General features: G+C 41.7%; 1 protein-coding gene across 1 annotated transcript in view; it reads left to right on the top strand.

The window, feature by feature from the left end:
* Positions 1-26878, top strand: part of LOC119128085 (pyruvate carboxylase, mitochondrial-like) — a 114199-nt gene that overhangs the window by 9531 nt on the left and 77790 nt on the right. Inside the window, exons 7-11 of the mRNA XM_037260201.1 lie at positions 1225-1342; positions 2128-2195; positions 3026-3109; positions 12563-12681; positions 24221-24383. Coding sequence (XP_037116096.1) covers positions 1225-1342; positions 2128-2195; positions 3026-3109; positions 12563-12681; positions 24221-24383 — 552 coding nt within the window. The remainder of the gene's footprint in view (positions 1-1224; positions 1343-2127; positions 2196-3025; positions 3110-12562; positions 12682-24220; positions 24384-26878) is intronic.

Below are 26878 nucleotides of genomic sequence, written 5' to 3' on the forward strand. Positions count from 1 at the left end.
TGCAGATTTTCGCATAACAAAGTCAAGGCGGAGTGACGCATTGTTTTTTTCCCCCCTTTGGTGCAAGCGGGACTGACGATGCGTCTTTCCTCATCCGAACGTCGCTTTCATGTCCTACCAATGTCCTCCCGCAGGCGCAGCTACATGCGCGCCGTCGCTGTGCAATATTTCACTGACAGCCTGCCGCCTGCTTCTTATGCTAGCAATGTTTATTTTTGGGGCTTCCCATTTCTTAAATCTGACCACGTCCAACCAACTTCAGGGTTTTTTTTTTTTTCCCCCCCGCCAACTTTTATGTTGCCATCTCTGAATATGTGAGAACTTCAAAATGTAGGATGGATATGTAATACTCGCAAAGGCATATATTCTTTATCATCTGCAAAGAAAGACAAATATAAGTGTTGATGGGTGTTGCATTCACCCAACACAATGGCAAAGGACATTATTCTCCACTTTTTGTTCCATTTGATGCATTTTAACCTTTTCGAAGCGTGGCAAATTAGTTGTTGACATTTGCGACTATTGCGTTTAAGTGAAAAGATTTTGAAAAGCAACTAAACACAGGTTGAGTTAAAAAAAAAAAAAAAAAAATCCAATCCTGACACATCACAGATTGCTTGCCGGGTTTCTTCGAAACTACATTTTTTTTTTTTTTTGGTGGTGGCATTTGTCCATTCAATTTCACTCTCATCATTTAGCCTGTGTATACAGCGCTAAATGTTGGCTGCTAATTAGAATGCTAATTATCCTTTCCGCTAGCTGGTCACATAACCAAAGAAGTCGTCTTGTTTATTGAGTCAAAGTTTGGGCTGGCACTCGTGACGCATGCCACGGCCTTTCTTTTGCCTCCCTTGGAGAGGACAGCCCCGGGTTGGCCGCAGTGAGTCACCTCTCGCCTCGTCCCAAAGTCGGATTTCACACGATGGCCCGGCAAGATGTCGCAGACTGACAACACAGATTGAGTCACGACCTTGACTCGCCCTTGCGCCTCCGTGCCGCATTGTCTCCCCGTGGATCGTTTGCAACAAATTCTCCGCTGATGGAAGGAAAGGCAAAAATGGAAAGTGATAAATTGGATAATATACCAGCAAAGGTTTTCCAACTTAAAAATGTAACGACCAGCTGCCGAGGTGCACAAGTTGACGTTTGCATTGTTTATTACGAAGAGCTATTTTTTTTTGCCTCCTGACTGATGCTTATGGATTTTCTTGCTCTGTTTGTCAGGAACTTGAAGAGAATTACCAGCGGGCCTACTCGGAAGCGCTGACGGCTTTCGGCAATGGCGCTCTGTTTGTGGAGAAGTTTATTGAAAAACCGAGACATATTGAAGTGCAGATCCTCGGTAAGTGCACTTGACGACGTGCGCCTATTCCCGAGTGGACCGAGCTCCCCGGCGGTGTTGCCACGGTGAATCCATTACCTTACTACTGATCACATGACTTCGAAAGTACCTTATTGCTTACAAGTTAGGTACTTAAAGATACTTTATGAGTTACGTTTAACAGATGCAGACACCCTTAAGACGTTTTTATGGATTTCACTTCACCTAAATGTGTTTTTTTAAAGTATTTAATTGGACTTTTAAAAAAAATATTTATATACATATTTTATTTATTCATTTTTTTTGTATTTAATTTTTGAAGCACAGTCTGTGTGCAGCATAACTTATTTTACTCTTATTATTTTACTCTTATATTTTTTAATTATGATTATTTATAACTCATTCACTGCCAGCTCTGGGGCAAATACATTTTTGACGTTTTTAGCCGTCAATGGCAGCGAATGAGCTAACAAAACAGACTCAATGTATTTTCGTTTGTTATGCGTAAACAACATGATGCTCCATAATATCACGCGGCAGTGCGAGTAAAGTATTACAACACTTATCGATTGATTTTTCAAGCTATTTTCCAACACCATCAATTGGTTAATAAAGCGTCAAAATAACACACGACGTGGGCATCGATTTGTGGAACAAAATATGAAATTTACCTCTGGGCTTTTTTCTGGAAACGAGTCATAGCACTACCGGTTTTTAAATATATGTATCTATTTTTTTCCCCCTTTACTTTTGAGTGGGGGGGGGAGGTCAATTGTTTTCACCTTCTGGATTGTGTGTCCCCGCAGGAGATAAATACGGTAATGTCATCCACCTCTACGAGAGAGACTGCTCCATTCAGCGGCGCCACCAAAAGGTGACGTTCTCACACTCGGCACAAAGGTCTCTCCTTCAAGCGCGGCACGTTACGATAAAACTTCACGAGAAGCTTTTGTCTTCCGCCGAGCGTCTCATTAGGCAACATATTAATACTCGATTGTGATAATGGAGATTACAGCGCGTGCCGCAGGTACCGAGAGGATAATACGGCAATGAAAATGTCCTAATGCCGTTATCTGCGGCGCTTAAAGAAGCCTCCATCAAATGGACTTTGCTCTCGGAATTATCTTGGGAATTCATTCCAGCCCCTTGCTTGCTCTTTGATTCCTTCCCAATTAATTAGCGGTAATCGCGTCACCTTAATAAATGCACAAACATCCGACTCACGGAAAGTGTCCTGTCATCATATATGCGCTACGCGTGTAACTTTCATGCTGATCATATTAATATGCTAGCTAGGCGCGCTGCTTTTTGAGCTGACGTGACTTGATCTGCATTTGGCCTAAATCTAAGATTTTTTTTTCCCTGGCCCCTCGCTCACAAGAAGAGTCGCCTGTTGGAATAGATTTGGAATGGTGGAGTACTGATGGGATATTTTTAGTCCCTCTGTCTTAGAAGTGAAATTCAGAGCTGCGATAAGAAGGCTAATTGACCTCCTGCTGTGTTTTGTTTTTATTTTTGGTGCGCAACTGAATTTCCTTGGCTCACAGCCCAGCATTTTTTTTTTCCCCCCTCAATCTTCAGCTTAAAAATGTTGTATCACACTCTTGTCTCAAAAAAGCGACCAAATAGAGACGTGTTCTCTCCATCGTGCAAACATACTGTGACATGCTAGCTTGTCGCTAACACTGTGACCTTACTTTAAAGGTGGTGGAGATCGCGCCGGGTTTCCAACTGGACCCTCAGCTAAGAAACCGGCTTCATTCGGACGCTGTCAATCTCGCCAAAATGGTAAGTGCTCCCTCCCCAAGCTGTGTTGTGTGTATATATATATATTTTTTTTATAGCACTCAAACATGTGTCACTGTAGGAAGTAGAAAGTTTGACAATAGTTAGAGCCAATGAGGAGAAAAACAACCAATGACATTTAACTTGCGCTAGCAACATTTCATGACACGACAGTCCATATTGTACTTTTATGTTTTATGCTGAATGTGCATTTTATGCTTTTTTTTTGGGTTCAAATGTACTTCATGTTTTTTTAATAGGTGTTTTCATATTTTAAAGTATTTAAAGGACATTTGTAGTGCAGTCCCAAGCGCATGTGTGTGTGAGTGAACTTGAAATCTGTGGAAATAAAATGTGATGAGTGTATTTGGAATCAACTCTTAATAATATCCAGGCTGCCTGACTTTGGCCTAAAGTAGCTTTGACAGCATCATCTGAAGGAGTGGGTGGCGTGGGTGGGTTGGGGGGGGGAAGCTCAAAGAGGAGATTTCACGCAGATAGCAGATGAAGACAAGGACAAGGGATTTGCCAAAGAAATAACGGAGAGAGAATATCTTATGTAAGAGAGGGGCAGAATACCAAGTGTTTACACTGGCCGGGGATGATTATTGGTCATGGCACAAGACTGATTTTTCTTTTTTTTTTTGGTTTGATCGCCCCCCCCTCCCCCTCTTCCTGTAATGACGACTCTTTGAACACGTTCGGGACGTCTCCTTAAAAGCAGCATCAAATCGCACATTTAACGAACCATATGATCGAATAATGTGTCACTGCTAAATTCTAAATAAGATGAAATAGCTGCAATCAAGGCAAAATGTGTCAGTTGTAGCATGAGGGCATTTTTCAGAATACGCTATATCAATTAAATTATATGAATGAAATTAATTACATGATATATATATATATATATATATATATTTTTAACATCTTGTTGGAACATTTTACAACATTAACCTTTCTCTTTATTGATTACTTCAATCTAATAAATAACAAATATAGCATAGATAGTATTTTTGGATGTCACAAATGATTTTGGGACTTTCTGAAATCACAAATTTCACACTGCCACAAATACTCGCAAGTGGATGGTGGAGAATGCGCAAAAGTATGACACGCTTGGTTGAATTTGCCTTTATTGTAGCATAAGGCTAACAAAGAGCACAAAGCATTTATCTGTAAAAAAACCCAGTTTATTCGAATACATATGCATTACTTTATTGTGGTTTTGTTTTATTAATCCCATTTTTTGGAGTGCAGCCAATGTTGTGGCCGAAAGTGCCCTCTCAATGTGTACAATCCTTGCAAATGAGAGGGAAAGCACTTTGGCGTGGCCCCCACTGGGAGGACACAGAAGCCTTTCGCTTCAACCTCAACTAGTCTCTCGGCAGGGATTGAAAGCTGCTCCCTAGCAACGTTCCACTTCGATCGCCCGCCACCAAACACAAAACAATGAGTTGCTCTTAAGCAGAAAATTGTACTCGAGCATCTTCTTGCAAAGCCTCGGAGTGAATAAATCGCACACGTATGTACTTGTTAAATAAGCGATGCAATTGTAGCCTTTTCATGCTAATCAGCGTCTCATTGGGCAGTAATGACATGTTCTTGCGGACATTCAACCTGCTATTATGGCTTCTGTACTAGGTGTCGCACTGTCGTGGTGATTAGTGGTTTCTTCAAACTCAATTTTTATGCTGACAGTATTAACTAATTTGGAAAAAAAAACCCCACATAGCTGTATTTTTCTCGACATGAGATTGAAAGAAGCAAAATCCATTTGTCACTCAATTTAAAATAATTTTTGTCCTGTGCCAGCCTCAAAATTACCAGTTTCGGGCACTCGAAAATTCTCCATCTCACCTGGAAAAAAGAATTAAAAAAAAACAAATTAGCTAATTTTGCATCTTTGCGTTTCTCAAATTCACAATATTAGCAAAACTATAGAAACACAAGTTATCAAAACAAGTATTGTTTAGAATTCACAGAAAAACTCATTTTAGTACTTTTTTTACATTTTTTAACCCGTTCACTGCCATTGACGGTTAGAGACGTCGACGATCCATTTTTCCTGGGCTGGCAGTGAATACATTCACTGCCATTGACGGCAATATAAATGAAAAAATCCATATTAACTGGCAGTGACTTAATTAAGTACCAAAGTTGAATCAGTCCATTCTTATGTGAGAATTTTTGCCACCTCTGATCCCTTGCACATAGCCTCAGAATTCTGCAAATGATTTCTCATTGGTAATCACTTACACACATGCATGCCTGCAATTTGTCCATTGCGTTCTCTGTTGTCTGTGAGTAAGCCAAAGCGTCTTTTTGCATGCAAATGCTGGTGAATTCTCTCGCAGAAAGAACGGTGTGAAGTAATTTCATGCTTGTGTAGCTCCAGACAGCGCAGATCGGCGCTGACAAAAGCATTATTACGCGCAAACATTTACACCGGGCGTCTCGAGATGGAGGCGGGGGGGGGGGGGGGGGGGGAGATTTTATGCAGACTGGCTTTTGACAACTCATTAGACATTTTTTGCTTCTTTGAAATATTTTGATCATAATCTTCTCTGGGGTGTTTGAGAGGCTGTTTGTGGACGGACTGAGTGTTGAAAGTTAGCCCGAATCCACCTTAACTTGGCGCTCTGTACAGTGAACCGTGTCATGCTAACATTTTTAGCATAGATGTTATAATTACTTTCAACATCTGGTCCTTCATGGACCTGTTTTGTACGTTTAATTGCAGTAGATCAGTAAATTGTCTTCCTTATAAATAAATTTTTAGCTATAAGTATCAGTGGTTGGTGTTGACAGTTCCCAATATTACTCGATACCTTAATTTGAGGCCAGTATCGACCCGATGTCGCTTTTATCTTAGGGTTAAGAACCTTCTTTTTTTTTTTTCTTCCTTTTTCATATTTCCCCGAACGTGTCGGGTGCCTGCGGTGCTTTCAAGTGCCGATCGTGATGGAGTTCTTGCAGCGCTTAGATGCCGTCTGCCCTCCAAGCAGATCAAGCTCCTTTCAAATCGAAAAAGAGAGGTTTCAACTTTTCCTTAAAGCCAGCACAAGGGCTAAGTGCGCTCAAGAAATAAATAATAGGTTATCTTCATTGACGCGGATCGTGTTTAACATGCAAGGAGGCTCTTCCGAGATGTCCGCGGGCAAGAAAAACAAAACGATCTGTCTAATTAGCTCAGGGTTTTCTGTGGATTCTTCTAAGTTGCTTTTATATCAGCGAGGCTTCGCACAACTGCACTGTATTTAACCTTCAGACACAGAGGAATGGTTTTCATAGTAATAATATCTTGTTTGACTTGTTTATATACTTTGTTTAGAAGTTAACTCAAAGCTAAGCTTCTTTATGTGGCTAGAGAAATTCTATAAATAGCACCGAAGGCTCTTCCATGTGATAAAGAAGACAAAGTAAGTAATAGAATGCAAAACGCATGCAAACGAGGATGCGTGGGTTGCCGAGAAGGAGTGTGTTGTGTCGACACCGGGCGCTTTGTATGTATAATACACACATCACATATACATAATTAGGACACACAGACATTCATCGTGTCGACTCCCACTCTTCCCGTGTGTCCTTGCTCTTTATGCACGACGTATGCGTTATGAAAGCGGAAACCTTATTTTTTTTTCCCCCCAACATTTTATGTTTCCAATATCAGCGCCGAGAATAGATCCTATTGGCGCACGGTTGCACGCGTGGCCGTGTGTGCTCGTGTGGCGCTCTGTGATCACTAGGTGGCTTTATTCCCTCTACTTTTTCATCATTTCACAGACAAGAAGCTCATTATGCTTCCATTAAAGTGCTGACGGCGCAAGGGGGTTGGGAGGGGGAGCAGATCTGGGCCAGTGAGAGAGCTCTAAGACTGAGATGAGCACGGAATCAGGGTTCCGAGAAGTGAGAAATTTTTACACCGAGGGCCTGATTTACTAAGATCACAAGGAATGGCTGCTTATTTGCCACTGGAAAATCAGTAACTGAATAAAAATGTAATATTTACATGCCAGCTACTTGGCTACTACTTAAAGCATCCTTTTTGCTTCGCGGGTAAAAGTAAATATTACTTTCTTAAGATGGAACAATATAAACAGCAAGGGCCCTAAAATTGAACTCTGTGGAACACCGTTCGACAGTGAGGCACAGTGGTAACACACAAATTCTTGCCAACAGAATATCGTGGTCCACCGTATCGTCAGTCACATGGTCACTACGTCGATTTTCGTCCATCGATAAATGTGTGACTAATTCATACGTATATATAGATTACATTAAGAAGTAAAATGTAAAATCTGAAATGGGGAGCTCGCAACCTAGGGCAGGAAAAGGTTATGACGCAATGTAGGTCAAAAAGAAAAATGCGGCCACTTTTAACGTGGTAACCTTTTATTTTTACAGTGTCATTAAATGAATCGGGTTGGCGTTCCTCTTCCCTCAATATGTCGAAAATTATGGCTCTACTTGGATGCTTTTTCCTCCCATTAATTGATAGTTAACATCCATTTTTACGAGCCCTCAATGTTGTACTTGGCCTCTTATATTACGCATAAATATGGATAGAATTTCAGACGACTCTCCGCTTTCTCTTTAGCTTCTTTGGGTCCACTTTACGGCTTCATTGTACCCCTCTCGTAAAATATCCGTCTTCGACATCTTTCTCTCGCTGAATAATACGAGTACAGCGGTACCTCCACTTAGAAGTCATCTGACGTTTTCAAGATACAAGCCGTCGCTAGGGCTAACTTAACAGCATAAAGTCTTCAAATTATTCCACTAGCTTAATGCTAATAGATATTAACTTAATGCTAATACCCTGTGGAAAAAATACATAGACAGGCTAATGAAACTAGCATCAATGTGGTAATTATAACCAACAACTTAATATGGTGCGGCACAAAAAAAAAAAAAAGTTTAAAGTGCTACTTTACTTATTCAACAAACATTTGTGTCAAGCTCCATCGCTTCTCATTTGGAACTCCGATTGTTTCCTTTCTACCATGCCCGTGCATTGCTCCCTTGCCATCTGCCCACGTGTGACCTTTGAACCTCCTAGCCACATCTGCAATGCTTTTTAATTAGATTTCACGGAGAGTTAGTCGCGGGAAGACTATTACCATTATTTTTGGACTCGTAGTCATAAAGGTGTGGATAAGTGTGCGCGTGTGGCGGCAGTAAAGGAGGTTAGAAAGGTCTTACCACACAAATGGAGCTGACGTATTGGCGAGTGTGTGTGTGTGTGTGTGTGTGTGTGTCTTCACTTCTATCAGCGATGAACCCGACGAGAATTGTGTGTCCAGAGTCTGAGTGGGAATTGGATAAGATTAAGGTAGAATCCCCAACAGCAGTTCTTGCCAGAGAAGCGAGAGACAGGTTTGCAGAGGAACAAAGTTGCAGCCAACTCACGACACGCCGCCTTTCACTTTTTAAGATGCTCTCGTGTCTCACCCCAGAATTGGAAATGAAAAGGAAGCGACACAGTGGCAATTTTCCGGTTCATGCTATTTCCCCGCTCAGCGCGAGCAAATGAAAGGCATGAGCGACGAGGAAAAAGGCTTTTCTGGCCTCACGGCGCGTCGCCACTTGACTTTGCTTGATTATGTCAGGGAAAGGAAAGGGATGCTTTTGTCTTATGTTTTCTTTCTGGGGATTTAGGAAAGAGTCCCATTTCCTGTATATTATTAGAAGCATTCTTTACGCATTTTAAATATTCACTGTGACCTTGCAAAAGAAGAGCACTAAAAATAAATTGCGAGAGTGGAATGCGCCTACAGAGAATTGACTGTACCCCGAATGATTAAACTCGAAAATATGCAAACACATAAAATGGAGGACATGGGGAGCAAACAGTCATCGCAAGACGTTTTTAGTCCGATATCAGAGGAGCATTTTTGAGTTGCTTGCTCAATGTTTGCATTTTGATTAATGCATGCTGTTGAATTAATACGCCTTAACTGCTTTGAAATGATGGGGGGGGAAAAAATGATATTGCCATTTCACCGCTACATTAAATGTAGTCTTTTCGTCATAAAATATTACGTCACTTAGCATACTGCCGGAGAAGATTTTCACGCTTACATTTTCAAGAAGAATATTTGTTGTGTTGTTTGTATGGCTTAAATTTAAAAAAAATAATAAACTACCACAAAATCATTGGCTTTATCAGAATTTCATTCTGCCAAATATATTAGTCAGGCCTTAACCAATACACTCAAACTATTTCTTCCACAAAATGAATAGAATGACATTAATCTGCTTCAGCTCGGCCCCCCAAAAAATGTGGTACTGTTTTTTTTAATAAGAACAAAAAAAACCGTTCTCTATATGCTGCACTGTTTGTGTTCATAGATCCACTATGCCAATGCTATTCGTTAGCATCTCAATGACGTTATGCATTGTTTGTTAGCCTCAAGCTAATATTACTTTATTAAGGCGAAGTTTCGTGAGGTTTTTTTTTTTTTGGTCTCATGTTTGACACTGGAATAAACAGCTTGAAGCCTCTTTTTGAAAAACTGTGCATATCATTTATCCTCACATTTCGAAGAAAAAATAAATAAATAGAATGATGAGTCACTCTATCTCAAGTCACCACTCCAAATTTTTACAAAGGGGAGTTCACTGGGTTGTTGCAAATTTTGTGTATAAACTTGAGTTTACAATTACCATTCGCCATTGGGTTAGATAGTGTTGATCTCAGCATCGCATAGAAATAGTAGTCAAAATATGAATCTGTAAATAAACACGGGAGCAATGGCTTAGCGCTGTCTGTTAGAAAAAAATATGCAAATGCTGCAAATGTTGCGTATATGCACATAAATTTACCTGCGAGGTAAAAAGAGCAGTATTGCACTGGAGGAAAGCATCGCACAAAATAAACAGCATATGAAATGCAGCAGAATGATAAATTGATGGGGGTTGAATTGAAACAGGGGAGGAGAGCGAGTGGCTGGGATGGATTCTTCAAAGTTTACTGAAGTACTTTTTGCAAAATCCTACAAATTAACAAACAATAATCGAACAAGCTAAGGCGACTTATCAGCCTCGCGCTCTCTCTCTCTCTCTCTCGCTCTCTGCAAGCACTTCACCCTTAAAAACCATTTGCAATATTTGGAGAGGATGTCAGAAATTCTAATTCAAGCAGTGCACTCCACATTATTAATTTTTTTCCTTTTTTTTTTTTTTTCCCACAAGACCAAAACATCACATCTACCATGTTGAACTGTTGAGAGGACTCTTTTAGCTTCAAGAGGCAGGGAAGAACAAGTGGCATAAAAGCACTCTTTTTCTCACCCCTCCCAGAATATATTTGATCACACCGCAGAGCAGCTCAAATTACACATCAAAAATAGATTTACATCCTAAATTCAAAAATTTGTTTCATCTGTCTATTTGCTTCGGTTGCTAGTATTTTTCTAGGCTGCCCTGCTTCCAGCATGTACATTTTTTTTTTTTCAAATCCAATTTCAGCTTCTACTTGCTAGCATGTCACTAAAATCTGCCCACAGCCTTGAGAATTACTTTTGCTGATGATTTCTTTAACCAATCACGTGACAAATTTATCCTCACACAATTCAAATAATAATTCGCCTCACTAGTATAATATATTTTATTATTTAATTTCACAGTGCCAAGCTATGTAAATAAATAAATAAATAAATAAGCAAACAAATAAACAATTAAATAAAGACAACTGAATAAATAAAAAGAAACACTCACGTAGAAAATACATAAAATAACCAACGAATAAGTAAATAAATAAATAGACAACTAAATAAATAAAAATAAACACACACATGTAAAAAAATGCATAAAATAACAAATGAATAATTAAATGAATAGACATAAATAAATAAATGAATAAATAAATAAATGAGCTAGAGAGTTTACGATATGAACTACTGTCCATAAAGAAAATGGAAAATATGAACAAAAAAAATTAAAAAGTCTCATTCAGCATTACAGACGTCCAAAATAAAATACAACGGGGGACACACGATGTAAATCACAATCGCAATAATGAGGTAAATAGTGTAACGCCAATTCCGACCAGCAGAAGGCAGCGCTACCTTATGAGATTCAAATAGCGAAGAAGAGACTTACACCTGTCGGAACGTTACGAACGTGTCAATTTCCCTAAAATGTATCAGCGACCACAATCACATAACCTCGATCATTCATCACGATTACGTTACGGCCTAGCCTTTCTCCAAAATGGTACCAGACGCAGCTTGGTGGATGTGCAAGTAATCACACAGCCAGATATTTCTGTTGACACTGGTCTTTTCCTAGTGCAATTGGCGCAAATTCATCTGGACAATGTGCCCGGATGTCTCCAGGCGGTTGAGCCGAGTGCTTGTTTACTGTCGCCTAGCGCCGAACATTCAGGCTGGCAGTTTTGAGAGGTGCTCACAGCATTATTTCTCCTCTGCGCCGTCGCCATTTTCTACCGCTGCTACACATTGTGAGTGCAGCTGTATCGCCAACACCTTTTTTTATTTTTCTCTTCCCCCCCTCACCTAACATAGCAGACATTTGCAATTAGGCTTTGTGCATCTGCTTGGTGCTTCAGAGCAAGTCCTCTCAGCTTTCCCCGCAAGGACGTCTCGGCGAAGAATCCAAACAGAAGACGAGTGGCGGCGAGCATAACAATCCCTCCAGTCTTTGAACTCCAAGGACAGAAACAAGCGCAAACTGAGTTTAGCAGGCGGGAGGGGGAGCACCATATGAAAAGTTTAACATTTTCTTTTTTTTTTTTTACATCAAAACAGTCACAAGCCTGTTCAGACTGCGCTCGCATTGAAAAAATACGATACCGATACGATTTAGACTGTTTTGTGTTGAAAAATCATCGGACACAGGTCGCATATTGGTAAAAATTGAGCTGCAATGCGTACGTAGCCTTGGACATGGGGAGTGTGTGCGTGTGTAACGGCGGCCTTGTGTGCGAACGTGGATATTTTACTGTCGTCCAATGGGCCTTGAGCGTTACGTATCCATCATGATTAGTGTGAGAGATTCTGGTGGAAGCTCTCCTTTTTGTTTGCAGGGCACATCCATTTATGCTTCAATTCTCAAAGTGACGATGAATCACCGGGCTCTTTGCCAGTTTGCAATTCTGATTTCTTGTAAAAACATATTTGTCAATAAGAAAATCAAAAAACTGATAAAGAAAAAAAAAAAACCCGGTTGTTTTTGCTCTACTTTTTAATGAGATGAAAATAAAACAAAGGAGTCTGACTTGTGTGAAGCCCTGTCCCAGATTTGATATTTTTCAGCTTGAATCGGGTTTCTTGAAGTTTCTTTTTATGTTTGTTTAGTCTATCAGAACAAATAGGTCTGCTTTCTGCTGTGGGAATTATTTTTTTTTTTTTTTACATCATGTTAGTGTTTAATTCATACTGCAAAGAGCAGAGGAGATAACCCAGAGTCATTTTTTTTTTCTTCCTCCTGCAGGTGGGCTACGAAAACGCGGGCACGGTGGAGTTCTTGGTGGACAAACACGGCAAGCACTACTTTATTGAAGTCAACTCGCGGCTTCAGGTGGAGCACACGGTGACGGAGGAAATCACTGAGTAAGTAATGTGGGATTCTACAATTACATATATTAATTTGCATATAATCTGATTTGTCAGTGATGTCCACCACAAAGCATCATTTTTTTAAAATGTAATTTCTTTCCACTCAATATTGCAATTCAATATGCGATTATTTTGTCAAGGTCAATTCCGCATGTATTTTATTTTATTTTTGAAGCTAAATAACCAAATGCCTTCCCGTCACAAAGAAAATTGACATTATAAACATTTAAAATGAACGTTGACTGTCGCCCTGGCCCCCACCCAACCTTTCCTGTCTCACAAAATTTACAGAACTCTCCCAAGGATCCTCCAAACACTTAATTGGAGTTAAACTTTTACAATTTCCGACTATCTCCGAGGCGGGGAAAGTGTCTAAATGCGATTCCGCAAGTGGGTCGGGCTGGGCGACGCCGACTGCATCATAGAGGAGCGAGGAGCAAGTCTCCGTATGTTTGCACACACGATCAGTTGAAGTCATTTCCATCAAAAGTCGGCGTTGAAAATGTTTTGCATTAATTTCGAGCTGGAGGCTGATTTGACTTGGCCCGAGAGGAGCGGCGTCCTGCGTGAAGGTGGCCGTGTGGCGGTCATCTCGTTTGCACAGGCAGTCGTCGGGCCCCGGTGGCCGGCCGCAGATTACGCCGGTGAAGGGAAAATCGCATGAAACTAGAAAAAAGCATGTTTGTTAAATTCTCTCTCCAAGCTCGTTCGTCGTCAGGCTTTTTCCCAAGGCTGTCCGATCAGACTCTCTGTGTGCTCGACATCATTTTCATCCTAAAAAGCCAAAGCCCTCCCCGTCTTGCCCTAAATTCCCCTCCATCCCACTTCACACCTTGCCTCTCTATTCCTTCCCTCATTTCAACTAGCTCCAAACTGGCACAGATTAAAAAAAAAAAAAAATGGTCGCCTCCCCGGACTGCAGGTGGTCTTGTGAGCCCCTAAAGTCCTTCTTGAAAGCCCCTTCAGTCGCTGTTTGATCAACAAAGCCCGGCTGTGTTTGCTGGAGATTATATCCGCCCGTTTCCCTGGCATCCTCGCAGCGGGCCCGGTGGACCCGTGCCCTTGTCAACGTTTGCGGCTATTTCTGCCTTCCCGTCTTTAAAACCAGAGCTTGTTTTAGCGCCGGTTAGCTTGTCTCTCATCACCTCCCGTCCCTACATCCATCCGTCTCTCCGTTATCACCGCTGTCACATTTGATAGCTAGCCGCTCCATCATCTCTCCACTTGATGGTGCCGTCCCGAACGTCACCCTTCGGCTCATTTGCTCCACGTGGTGCTTCATCGTTCTCATCCTGCCCCCTCTCTTTTCAAGTTGAGTTTTCAGAATCAGAAAAGAAAAAAAAAAGCTTGCTTGTCATTGCACCACAGGCGATACCAAATACTCAACCAGAAAAATAATGACCAACAAGGGGATACCGCCAAGTTACCTGACAGCGCCCTATTTACGCAGATGAAAGGAAAAACATAAGGGAGGGGGAGGGGAAAAAAAACCCAATCCAAAACTGAGTTCCTCGAAGGAGTTTCTAGTTTGTAAAAAAAAAAAAAACTCAGCAAACACACCTGTTGAGGTGCGGGTGAATCTTTCTTTTGGGTTTAGAGCGCCTCGTTGTTTGCCACGAGTGCACGCAAAGGCGGGCGGAAGAGTGACAAGGAATCCTCGCACATCCCATTTCTTCGCCGCAATAATAGCGCGTAAATATGAGAATGCTTTTGTGTCATTCGGAGAAAGGAAAGCAACATATCTCATTCGCGCGTGGGAAAATACACCCTCGCGTCGAGAACTCTTGATGTCCAAAGACTCTACTGTACTAATGCCTTCACTCCACTCTCCTCGATATGCGTGTGAGAGACCAAAAAATAGCGTGTTGTATAATCTCGCCAAGCATTCGGAATATCGGCTTTTGAGTGGCAGACGTTGTGTGTGCAGCATTTGGGAAAAACCAAAACAACAAAAAGCCCGCCTCGCAGTCCAACTCTGCCCTCCCCTCCTCAATTTGTCCTTAATTTAGCTGTGAGTAATCTTTGTGCCGCTCTCATGTTAAGTATGCGTGAGCGGCCCAGTGCTCACCACGGCGAGCCCGTCAGATCCTCAGCTGGATCAGGCTCGCCCGTGTGGGATAGACTTATATTGAACGCGGGGAGCCCTGTCTGTAAGGCGCAACATATTTATCGTGTGTTGCCGGGAGATATCTCCCCCCCCCCCTCTGGCAACGCGCAAGCAGCCCTGTGGGGTGGACAGTAGCAGTTGCGTTTTCTTCTCATTAAGTGCCGAGGCCCGGGTAGCCGCCTCTGCCGCATCTTAAGAGACTGCGGGCAAAAACGACATAACAGAAGCAAATGAACATCTTCATCAGAGTGAGAAAAATCTGCATGAAGGAATTTAATTCAGCCATCGCCACACGTATGTGAGTGACTGGAGAGTGAATGAATAAACCATAAACGCCTCGTCTCCATGTAGGCCACTTAACGGAATTGTCTTCAGGCTGATGATGATGATGATCATCATGCTGTTCATGCGCGCGCAAGTTAAAAGTGATTAAATGTCAACTCGAAATCGGCTTGGAGTGCTTTCTATTGACGAGCTTTATTGATGGCTTTCACAACGAGTCAGCCCGCATCCATCCATCATGGTGACACATCACAGTGACGCCCTTTATCGGGCATATCGTTTACAGACTCAACCGCAATGGGGGAAAATCCCTGATGAATGTATATACAGTATTTCTACTGCACACATGTATATATAATATAAAATAATAATATATAAAACAATATAGTATTTAATAATATAACAATGTATAATGATCATATGAACAACAATAATAATGTAATATAATGTAATATAATGTAATATAATATAATATAATATAATGTAATGTAATAAAATAATATAATATAATCCAATTCATTAGAGGCTCTAAAAAGATTTCACAGTGCAAATTTGCAGTTCTATGTAATAATCAGGAAGTTGCTAGACTAAGTAACATTCATATTTCCAGGCCGTTGTAGTGTCACTTTATTGACAGCTGAGCGTGTGGCTGACATAAAAAGAAATAGAATTGATTAAAAAAAAAGAATAAATACAAATAAAAAGAATTGAACATTGTATGTCAAACACCAAAGTGTTACACCAACCCATATCGTTTCGACTGATAAAAGTCCACTAGCTTAACGCTAACATTTAATGGGAAACTCCATAGATGGGCTAAGGAAAATTAGCATGGACTTTATTGTAGTTATTATAATCCGCGCTGAACCACCGCACCGTTAACACTTGGGCAGCAGGAAGATGCTTTCAATGCACGCCCTACGTGGACTCACCCTGTTCTGAGGCCGTGCCTGCACATGCATCGGCATGTCATTGCTTCCCAACGCGCGTATACCCGCTAATTTGTCTCAAATGACTGCAGTCCATCTTCACCAGAGCCACAAATAGCGCCGGAGCGTCAGGAAGATGCAGAGCTACGACGCATTCATTTCCAAAAAAAAGAAAAACGGGGCTGACAAATGAGTCAGGTAAGAAGGAAGAGGGATGCGGTGAATTGGAAGAGGAGGTGAATGACCGCAGGCTACTATGGGAATATCGTCCTGAATAAGCGGCGCAAAGGTTTCCGCCTGCGTGGCTTCGATATGTTTCAGCCGGATGTCGACTTGCCGGCATTAGTACATGACACACGTTCTTATCTCCTCGCCGCACTCTTTTGTCTCCTCCCATTGTCGTCGATGAAAGCAGCTGCCATTAGCTGCTTTTGCCGTGAAGCAGTGTCACATTTATTCCCCCCCACCCTCACCGCACTCCCATGTCCTGCCTCGTCTTAGTCATTCCCTCTTAACCCTTCTTCAGCTCCGCTGCTCCATTTCCCTCCAATTTTACTTATTTATGTCACTCATGGATAATTGAATGTGTTTTGCCATCGCCGTCTTGGCCTCACCTTGTCCTTCCTCGCCCTTCTTTAGTCCTCGGCATCCCCCTGGCAGCGTCATGCCGACCGGCGTTCCCTCCGTTTCTTTTTGTTTGTTGCATTTCCACGCTGTCGACAAGCTCGAATATCGATTATGATGATTGCAGCGGGTTTCGAGTCACCCATTTTGCTGAATAAGTCCAGTTTCTTACGTGCGTGTATTTTCGTGTAAGCGCACCTGTGCGGCACGGCGTTCCGTCCGTCTGTCCGCGCGTGCGTTTACGTGGCCTCCTGGAGCGAGCCGTGAAAAAAAATTTCAGGTGATTGCAATTGTGCAGCGACGCATCCAGCGAGTGATTGAGTTGATGAATGAGTGGGAACGCTCGAATTGCACGCGCGTGCGTGTGTGTTATTTATGATAATGACACAGATGCTTATCACGACGATGCTCACGTCCGTCATTGTTTTGGATGGGATGTTTTTGTTTGCGGCTCTCTGCTAGCATTTATGCCTTTTTAATTTGCCGTTTGCCACGTTTGCTGGTCCGCTAACGTGCAGTAATTGTATTGCGCACGCCAATAAAGCACAGCGGTTGATTCATTTAGCCAATAAACAGTCTTACCCTGCTTTGTTGCAGTTCATCATACCCGCCCCTAGCTGTTTTTTTTTTTTGTTTTTTTTTTTTAAAAGCTTGTTCACAGTATCATTATTGTATTTAAAACCTTTTTCCCATTCAAGTGAATGAAAATGCAATTAAACCATTCCAGCCGACGCTAAAATCACAACAAGAATTATGGTGAGCAAAAATAGCGCTCCCGAATATTTGTGCGTTATTTAAAATAAATAAATAAAAAACTTCAGACCATCCGACGTTATAACTCCTCTTATCAGTACGGCACTAATATCAGTCCTTCTTCGCAGAGGATAAAGACGAACGTGACTATTTTTCATTTTGTTCCACATATGTTGCTTTTATTCAATTCGACGCTTGAGCGCAACAGATGCTACTTAGCATTAGCAATGTGCTAGCAGACTGAAAATCTGAGCTGTTGTTTTAAATACACCGGGAGTTATTCTCAGTTTTATTTTTCTGTCACCTCGGTTTTATGTTTGACGGTAAATTTCTACCGGGAGTGGCATTAGTCGGATGTAAAATTTATGCCAAAATAAAAATGAAAACGAAATGACAAAATTCACAACAAGCATCAAGTCATGCCGCAACATTCATGCTTTTATAAGACAAGCCTAGCATTAATAAAACCCCTCATTTACATAAATTACCGTGACCTAAATGATAAATTAGACTGTAATTTCCATACATTCTATCCAATAATCCCCCTTTGGAGTCCTACTAAGCCTTTTTCGCCCTCTCGGGGGTTGTGAGCCGGGTGCGATCAAAGGTTAGACACCAGCATGGGGATTAAGCATGGTGAGGATGGAAAGGTCCTGACACGCACACACATGAAGACTCAAGCACGCACACACTCTTTTTGGAATCCCGCGATCCCTCTGCCTCTCGCATTCCGATGTCTGCCGCCACTCAACGACTATCAATAATAAAGAAGTCACTTTTTCCTGAGCCGGGCTCGCACATTCATAAAGCACGCTGGCAGCGATTTGCTGGGAGTGATACGACTCCTGCACTTATGTTTAGTCGACGCCACTTGTCGCACACGCACACACACGAGCACGGTCAGAGCTGGTCGAATGCCTGAAGGGAGATGTAGCGGCGTGAAATGACAGATTCAAGACCTGCGGCCTTTTCCGCCAGCTGGTGGGTCTTACCTGTGCTGATATCATGATCCCCATTTTACACACATGATGCATATAATTGGCCCAATTTGCTTCCATGTGCTTGTTACTCATGCATACGGTTTCTGCCAAGATGTTTATTCTTAGTGTAAAAAAAAAAAGTCATGTCAGGCTAAGTCTTTGTGGTGGTAATGTTTTTTTAACGACTCGCCGTTGTAAACATTAGCATTTTCCGTACACGCCGTCTTTACTGTTTCTCTCGTCAAGGTTGTTTGCGGGTGAGACGGCGGTCTCGGTTGCAATTTGACATTTGTGTTGTCTCTTGTTTCAAAAAAAAAAAAAAAAAAAAAAACAACAGTAGAGAGAGCTAATGTGGCGTGATGCTGAGTTTTAGTTAATGTGCTCCTATTAATCAAGGGCACAAAGCCGCAATGATTTTAATTGGACAATTAAGCACACCCAATCAATCAATGTTTTAATATGACCTAACTTTTCCAAACTTCTACATTCATGTCAACTGTAGGCGTCTTTTGAGTGAAAGCTTTGAGCAACACCTAAAACCTGAATAAAGAAAATTACATTGGAGAACAAAATGCTTTGAGGAATTGTACGTCAGGGGCCGAAGGTGTTTTCTGAGGGCTCATGAATATTCCCTTCACGCGTGTGAGCTAGAGACGTCTGGCCTTTATGGAAATAATTGGAATTAAGCACCGGGCGCAGAGTTGAGTTGCACACCAACCAAATGTCAAATAGCGGTTTAAAACGTTGTTAAGCGCAGATCACGTGTGTGTGTGTGTGTGTGTGTGTGTTTGTGTGTGTGTGTTAATACAGAGGAATACATGGATTACCTTGCCAAATGGACTTACTAACTTCCCTCCCGCATTACATGTGTAAGTTCATGCAAAGCACCTCGAACGACGTCACTTGTTAGCATAACGCGATTTCATTTTTGTCATTTTAGATGAAAAGCTGAAATGAAAGAAGGGTAATGTGTGTTTGAGTGTACCATCGTTTACTGCATAGTGTTACGGATGAACCTTAACCTCTATTAAATGAAAAATGTGCTCGTTTAAACATAGTATTGTGATTGATATTGGGTTTTGCGGAATTGGAATTGAGCAGCGATAGTCACTCGTTTTTCTCCATCTCACGCAAAATGGCCGCCCCCTGAGAGAGAGAATGTTTTTTTCTATTTGTCACTCACAGTGAAAGTTTTGTGTAAAACTGACATGTAAACCAAAGAAAATTAAATATCGTAAATTTAAATGTAAAACTATTAAAGCATTTCGTCGAACAAACGTCTCCTAGCTTAATGTGAATTTCGCTAGCTTAATGCCAATGTTAGAGACTGGCTAACAGAAATTCGCATAGATGTTACAGTAATTATTAAAAGTTCCGCGTTTTGACTTATTTTGCTGACACGTTTTTATTGTTTGCGGCGTATCGGCGTGTCATGTAAAATGCAGTGCGAAGACGCCGTAGAAGAAGAACTCGTAGCGACGCTCTTGTTGTTTTGAGTATGCTAATCGTATTTGTATCTCATCCGATGTGGCAGGGAATTTTTGGTGCATAAATATCACATGCGGGGGCACATTAATGATTCATTAGGTCCCTAAAATGATGCTTTCATGCGATATGCTATCCATACATTGGCGCAAAGGGGGTTCCGTGCGTGTTTGTCGTTGACCTCGCATGTTGGCTGTAATGGAAATAGGCGTCGCTCCTCCTCTTCTCGTCTTTCTCGTCTCATCCACCGCTGCCTTCTGGACGCCAGGCTTATTTTGTTTTCTCCTCCTCACTCTCCCATCTGGTTCATAACAAGGCAAGCAAGAATTAATTAGGGGGCAGATTGCCAGGCGGAAGAAAACGACGGAGCCTGCGAGCTGAAAAGGAGACGGAATCGCATCAGAGAGTTGCGTGCGTCTTTGCTACATATATTTTCAGAGGCTGCTGTCCATGCTTTGTTTGCATTGGCCATCTTTTTGGCTTCTTTACTAAATTGGAGTCAAAATGGCATCCTCGTACCACAGTGATTGCAATTCCTTATTTCTCATCCTCTGTATGGCACACGCCTCCCCTCCATCTCATCTGTTTCCTTTTCTAAAAGCATCTAATGAAATCCACACAAGAGCCTCGACGCCTTCCTCGCCACCTGTGTTTTGTGTGATTATTCATACATAGGCCATCCTCTTCCCTCGCTTTTCTCCACCAGCTTCTTTTTTTCACCGGTCACCATTTTGCTTTTATTCGTCCCTCCTTTGCTTAAACGATTTGCAGAGCCAATGCTAATCTATGAGCTAAACCGGGTCCAGCGGTAAGCAGTTGATTAGGATTGTGTTCCCTAATACTGTATTGTGGCAAGGGAGTTTGCTATTTAGCATTTAGCGCTATTTCCGCCAGCGCGGGTTCCAAGCCTCTAATCAATTGGACATCCATTAGCATCTCCTCCTTCCCCCCCCACGCCACCAGCTCCATCCTTTCTTTCACAGTCTTCCCCTTCGAGTGAGGCCAAATTCAATCCCTTTCCACACTCCCACTTTGAAAGCAGCTGTTTATCCTCTTCCACACTCCCACCGCCGCATCTCTCCCCCACTCCTCGCCTTCAGTCGGAAACGTAGAGCTTTCATCTAGTTTGTTTCTCACTCTCTTCTTTGTCAGTGTGCACCGAAGGACGACGGCTTTCCGCTGTACCTGCCGACTTCTTCTCAATCACATCGTCGTCTTCTCGCGCCCGCTGCATTCAGTGCAATGACCTTTGGTGATCGGTGACTGGAATAATGAGGCTAATGTACTGTTAGAATGTAGTGAGCGTACCATTTGTTTTTTGTGTGTGCGCTTTATCACATCTTGCACTCCGAATAAGTATTGGGGGTTACGTAAGCGTGTTTTATTTGTAGTGATACAGGGGCATGGGAGCTTAAAGGTGCTGCTCTACCTTTGTCAGTATGATACACCCGTCCTCTGTAGGCTTTGCAGATAACATCCAGTGCAAGAAAGCATCCTTTTAGAGAGCCAGAAACGGTCTTTGTATTCTGCCGTGCCAGTGTTATTGATTTTTGACAGATTTTCTTTCTTTTGGACAAAGTATAGCGAAATGTTCTCTATTGTTGTTTATTTGTTGCGAAGGGACCTATTCATTTATGTATTTTTATCTATTTGTTTGTTTATTTATTTGTTGATAGATTAAGCGGTTAACAGAGTTTCCGTCTGCCTAATATCAGAATCAGCATTACGTTTGAAAAATCCTTATTGACTCAACTCAGCTCATCTTTATTTCTAGAACACTTTAAAAACAAATTTTTTGCTTAGCCGGGATCTAACTGCATCGCGGTGAAAGAAAGGAAATTTCTTAAGACTTAACCCAGGGGCAGCAAATTCAATGAAAACAGCAGGGGCTCCAAAATGGAACCCTGTGGAACACCAAATGAAAGTGAGGCAAAGTCGGACTCGGAGCACCCAGTGCTAACCCAAAATGTCCTATTTGCCAAATAGGATCTAGACTACTCTTGTTCACTATCACTAATGCCCACCTGGTCTTGCAAACGAGCAAACGCGATACTTCGATCCACTGTATCAAACGTTGCAGTCAGGTCCAACAAAACAAAACAAAAAACAAAACAAAACAAAACAAAACACCGGTGTCTTTAAAGAGATCCAGTCACACTTAAGTCATAAAAATCCATCAAACAGAGCGAGAACATTCTTACCGCCTTGATGAAAAGGACTTCAAGTGCTGCCACTTCCTCATCTGCCGAATAGCCAATCAGGAGCTTTTTTTTTTTTTTAGTCCGACGCACGGAACGATGTGTAAGGTGGAGGACCGATGCTCCTCGAAGCATTTTTGCTTTTTTTTTTTGACTGTCAGCGATAAAATCGAAACTTGGCAGCCATTCAAAGGCCTGAGAGAAAACAAATGCTCGAGTACTCAGCTGGAATTGCCTGCAAGAGAAATAGATGTACAGCATCGGGCTTGACATCTCGGTATGGCGGAAATAAATAGATTGACACTTGAGAACATCATGTAAGGCAACACCAACGTACGACTCTGTGAAATAATCTCCTTGGAAGTGAGTCATTGATGGATTGAAAATTCAAGGAGCAGAGAAATTAGATTGATCGTGTCCCTATTTTATTTCAATAGATATAAAAAATGTTTCAAAATGTGCTCGGTTGGTTTTGAAAAATATGTAAAAACTCAACTCCGAGCAAAGACGGACTTTGTATGTAAGCGTGCCAGCGGAGCCGTCAGAACAACACCACCAGCGTCAAGTTGTCTACAATTCGACTTTCTCCAGCAACACATTTCACAGCAGGCGGCCGCATAATCGTCCTTCTGCTCGCCCAGTGTGACACAAGCGCTAATTGAGACGAGCGGTCCGAGACGGCTAGCTTCTGCTTGTCGCACATCCCGCACTTGTTGACTTCTGCTGCTGTATGTTTTATTATGAAAGGTCAATTATCTAAACCCAGAAATGAGCGCTCTCGCGCTCTATTTTTTTAATTTATTTATTATTATTCGACATTCCGTGTCAAGTTGCATCTGTCGGAAAGCGGAATACCATATTTTCCGGACTATAAGGCGCACCTAAAAACCTCACATTTTCTCTAAAGCCGACAGTGCGCCTTCTAGTCAGGTGTGCCTTATATATGGACCAAATTCCGGCCCGCGGGCCAAATGCGGCCCCCTTCTAAATTTAAACTGGCCCGAAGCATTGTGTCATAAAATCAATCATAAGTGGCCCGCTGAAGACTATGAATCATGAATAAAAAAAACTATGGATCAATATTTTGTGATTATAAAGTCATTTGTTGCGTCTGAAGTTGAAATAAAAAAGATGAAATGGACAATGATTTGATTTGGATTAAAAATCTGACATGATGCAACCTGGCCTGTTTACTGCAGTCACAAACACCAATATCACCCTTCTTATTCATACAACAATAACAACAATAAAACAAACTTAATACATCTAATAAAAACTTCATTCACCTTTCTTAAAATTGTTAAATTGTTATTATTTTAATCTTTAACTTTTAAAGTTTACTGATCTATCTGACTGTTTTGTTTTGTACTTCTTAAAGTAAGCTTTACATGTTTATTTTGTGTGTTGTGTGATATTAACATTATTGATATATTGTTATTGTTTTCACTATTTCAAGTTATTATATTGTGATTGCATTAATGGTGCGCCTTATATATGGACAGAGTTTTGAAATGGGCCATTTATTGAAGGTGCGCCTTATAGTCCGGTGCGCCTTATAGTCGGGAAAATACGGTAAATAAAACCTCCCGCATACGGTACAGACAATAGCACAAAATTGGAGAAGCGTACTAAATGACAGAAAGCTATTTCTTGGACTCGCCAGTGATCGATTCAGGTTTTGCTCCCACCAACCAATCAGTGGATGGAAAAATTTATATCACCCTCTATGGGCAAATTCTTCTTGAACTCAGATGTGTTTTTTATTTGCTAGCTTCTTTATGCAGGCTTCCTTGCACTCAATAATAATCTCCAACCTGATATCCTTAATACCAGGCTAATGACACAAGACTAGACTGGAATTAATGATTTGCTTTTCGAGTGTAGCCAAGCCTTTCCTCGGGAGACACACTTACATGATCACATTACACCTTTTGTATTTTAATCAAATTTGCTTTCTTATTCGACGGCATATTCATGTGGGCTTTATTTCCTTTCACGCGTGGCGGATTCATTTGCCCAAATGTGATGTGCTTTACAAAGTCAGCCATCCACGGCAAATTCCCGCGCACTCCATTTGAGTCCATGAGGAGCTACTTAGTGCACTTTTGAATAGAAAGGTGCAAACCGTATTTACAGCAGGTTCTCAAAATGTCGGTTCTTTCTGTTTCTTCTCAGCGTGGACCTGGTGCACGCTCAGCTAAACGTGTGCGCTGGCCGCAGCTTGCCAGAACTGGGCCTCAGACAGGACAAGATCAGAGTCAACGGCTGCGCCATCCAGTGCAGGGTGACCACCGAGGACCCGTCCAGAGGCTTTCAGCCAGACACCGGCAGGATCGAGGTAGGACTCATAACAAGTTGCGCTAATACCTGCTGAGACTTCTGCGTTAGCTTAAACGCTATTAGAAGCATTGACCCGTATTCTGAGTTCAAATATTTGTTGAAAAGCTAAATGTAAAAATATAATAAGCATATTCATGGAACAAACTAGCAGAAATAACTAACAGGATCGAGATAGGACTCGTAGCGAGTTGCGTTAAAACCTGCTGAGACTTCTGCGTTAGCTTAAACGCTATCAGAAGCACTGATTGTTGAAAAGATAAATGTAAAAATATAATAAGCATATTCATGGAACAAACTAGCAAAATTAACTTGGTCTGTTTGGCGGGATAGCTAACTCTCCTTTCTCATTCGCTCATACACTAAAACCTGCTGAGACTTCTGCGTTAGCTTAAACGCTATCAGAAGCACTGACCCACATTCATAACCTAAATTCAATTATTTGTTGAAAAGCTAAGTGTAAATATATAATAAGCATATTCATGGAACAAACTAGCAAAAATAACTCTCTCATTCGCTGACACCCACGTCACTCACCACACACGCATCCAGTGACTCAAATAATTGTTGATAAATTACTCGAGAGCATTTTGATGGACCAGATAACAACTTCACAGCCACACCACTGGAAATTCAGAGTCCATTTTCTTCTTGGCATTTGTTGTAAACACAGCAAATGTGCCGCTTTGAACGGTGCCTTTTCAACAAATGCGTTTCTCTCACCACGGGCTAGCGTTTTAGCACTCATCCTCCACAACTTTGTTTATCTCAAGGGCCTTGTGAGCAATTCAGTGGTAATGAGGGCCGGTAAGAGTCCATAAAAGCGCAAGTGCGTATTTTTTCTTTTTTTTTTATTAGGATGACGGTAACATCACTGGGAGCCCCCTCCCCCCCCCCTCCCCTGCAACCTTTGCTAAAATGTACTTTCACAACGCGAGCACATGCAGGACATTCGACTTTCTGTGCAGTCGTAAACGAAACGTCATTTTTTGGTCTCCTTTTAAATACGATTGAATTCGTCTCGCGCTATTGACTCGGCGATAAAACAAACCATCAGTCTTTTGTGGGGGTGGGGGGGGGGGGGATCTGTGCTCAAAGCCTCATTTCAATCAAGGCGTTCATTTATCACCCGCATTTGTTTCGTTATGTGCTTCAATTACCGACAGCCTATCATCATTAACTCTCATATTGGAGTATAATCCGGAAAGAAGCGCAGGGTGCGCTCCCATTTGCTTTCAGGTCGCTGACATTCTCACTTTCAGGCTATGTTGCTCCCCACGTGAGGTAACGCTACGGGAAAAAAAAAAAAAAAAAAAAAGGACAACCAAAAAAAAAAAAAACCCACAGCGGCATATCCGTGAAATAGCTTGCGACCTTTCTACTTGGATGACATTTCTGCCTGCTTTCCTCCCCATCTTCTCCTCCGCGTTCCTTCTCTCAGTGCATTCCCTCCCACCCTCCAAGAGTCTTAAAACGATGTACATATTTTCCCCCTCATCCTTTATAGCTTCCTCATCTCTCATCTTTGCCACCATTGTTGCCTTCACAATCCCCACCCTGCGCTCGCCTATTTCCATCTCTCTCTCTCTCATACCGCTATCCGGGCTCACATCGCCCCCCACCCCTCCCCCTCCCTTGCACCACTTTGCCATGCCGTTGAGTTATGAAACGTGTTGACACAGTGAAAACCTCCCCAGTCGCTATCCATTATGAATGAGCCAAACACAATCAAGACAAAAAAAAAAACGTCAGGACGGAGCAGTTGGGAGGCTTGGAGGATGAATAAATGATTAATCAAGGGCAGCGGCAAGGTCATGGCGGGCGTTCTTATTGCCTTTGACAATGTCTTCTCCTTTTTAGTCTTGCTAAAAAATAGAGAGCCTGCCTTCAAACGTTATCATTAAAAGCAAATGAGGTTTTCAGAAGCCAAACTCTGTGAGTGAACAGCATTCCAAATATTTACCTTGCGTCATTTACAAAGTCTGAGACAAAGCATGACCGTTGTTTTTCTCGGAATACTTTGAACATTTCTTGCGATGGACAAGCCTTAAAAAGCCTTTAAAACATTTAAGGGATTGAAGGTGTCTCAATTGTAGAATGACTTTTCACGTCTGTTCCACCATAATAATAAACTTTTGTGCGTCCCTGGATGTGTCAGTCAAGTCTGAGCGCTATTATCCTTGTCAAGGGAGAATTTTGGATTGTTATTGAGTCGAGTAAAGCCCAGTTGGTCAGTGCTGCATGATGAGACACAATGTGGTACACAAAATTAATTAACACCAATAGTCCTTGTATGAAATATCAACCATAAAAATGTGCTTTTGATGTCAAAATATTTACAATGAATCACGACGTAACAATTTTACATTTAACAAACGTATCTGTATGTTATTTAGTGGTAGTAGTAATCGTATTTTGTAGTGTGTGCGTGCCATGCGTGTCAATGTGTGTGTTTGTACTTAAATGATGTCATCACTTTTCCATACTTAAATAGTT

Source organism: Syngnathus acus, chromosome 10 (assembly GCF_901709675.1).
Source record: "Syngnathus acus chromosome 10, fSynAcu1.2, whole genome shotgun sequence".
Taxonomy (NCBI): Eukaryota; Metazoa; Chordata; class Actinopteri; order Syngnathiformes; family Syngnathidae; genus Syngnathus; species Syngnathus acus.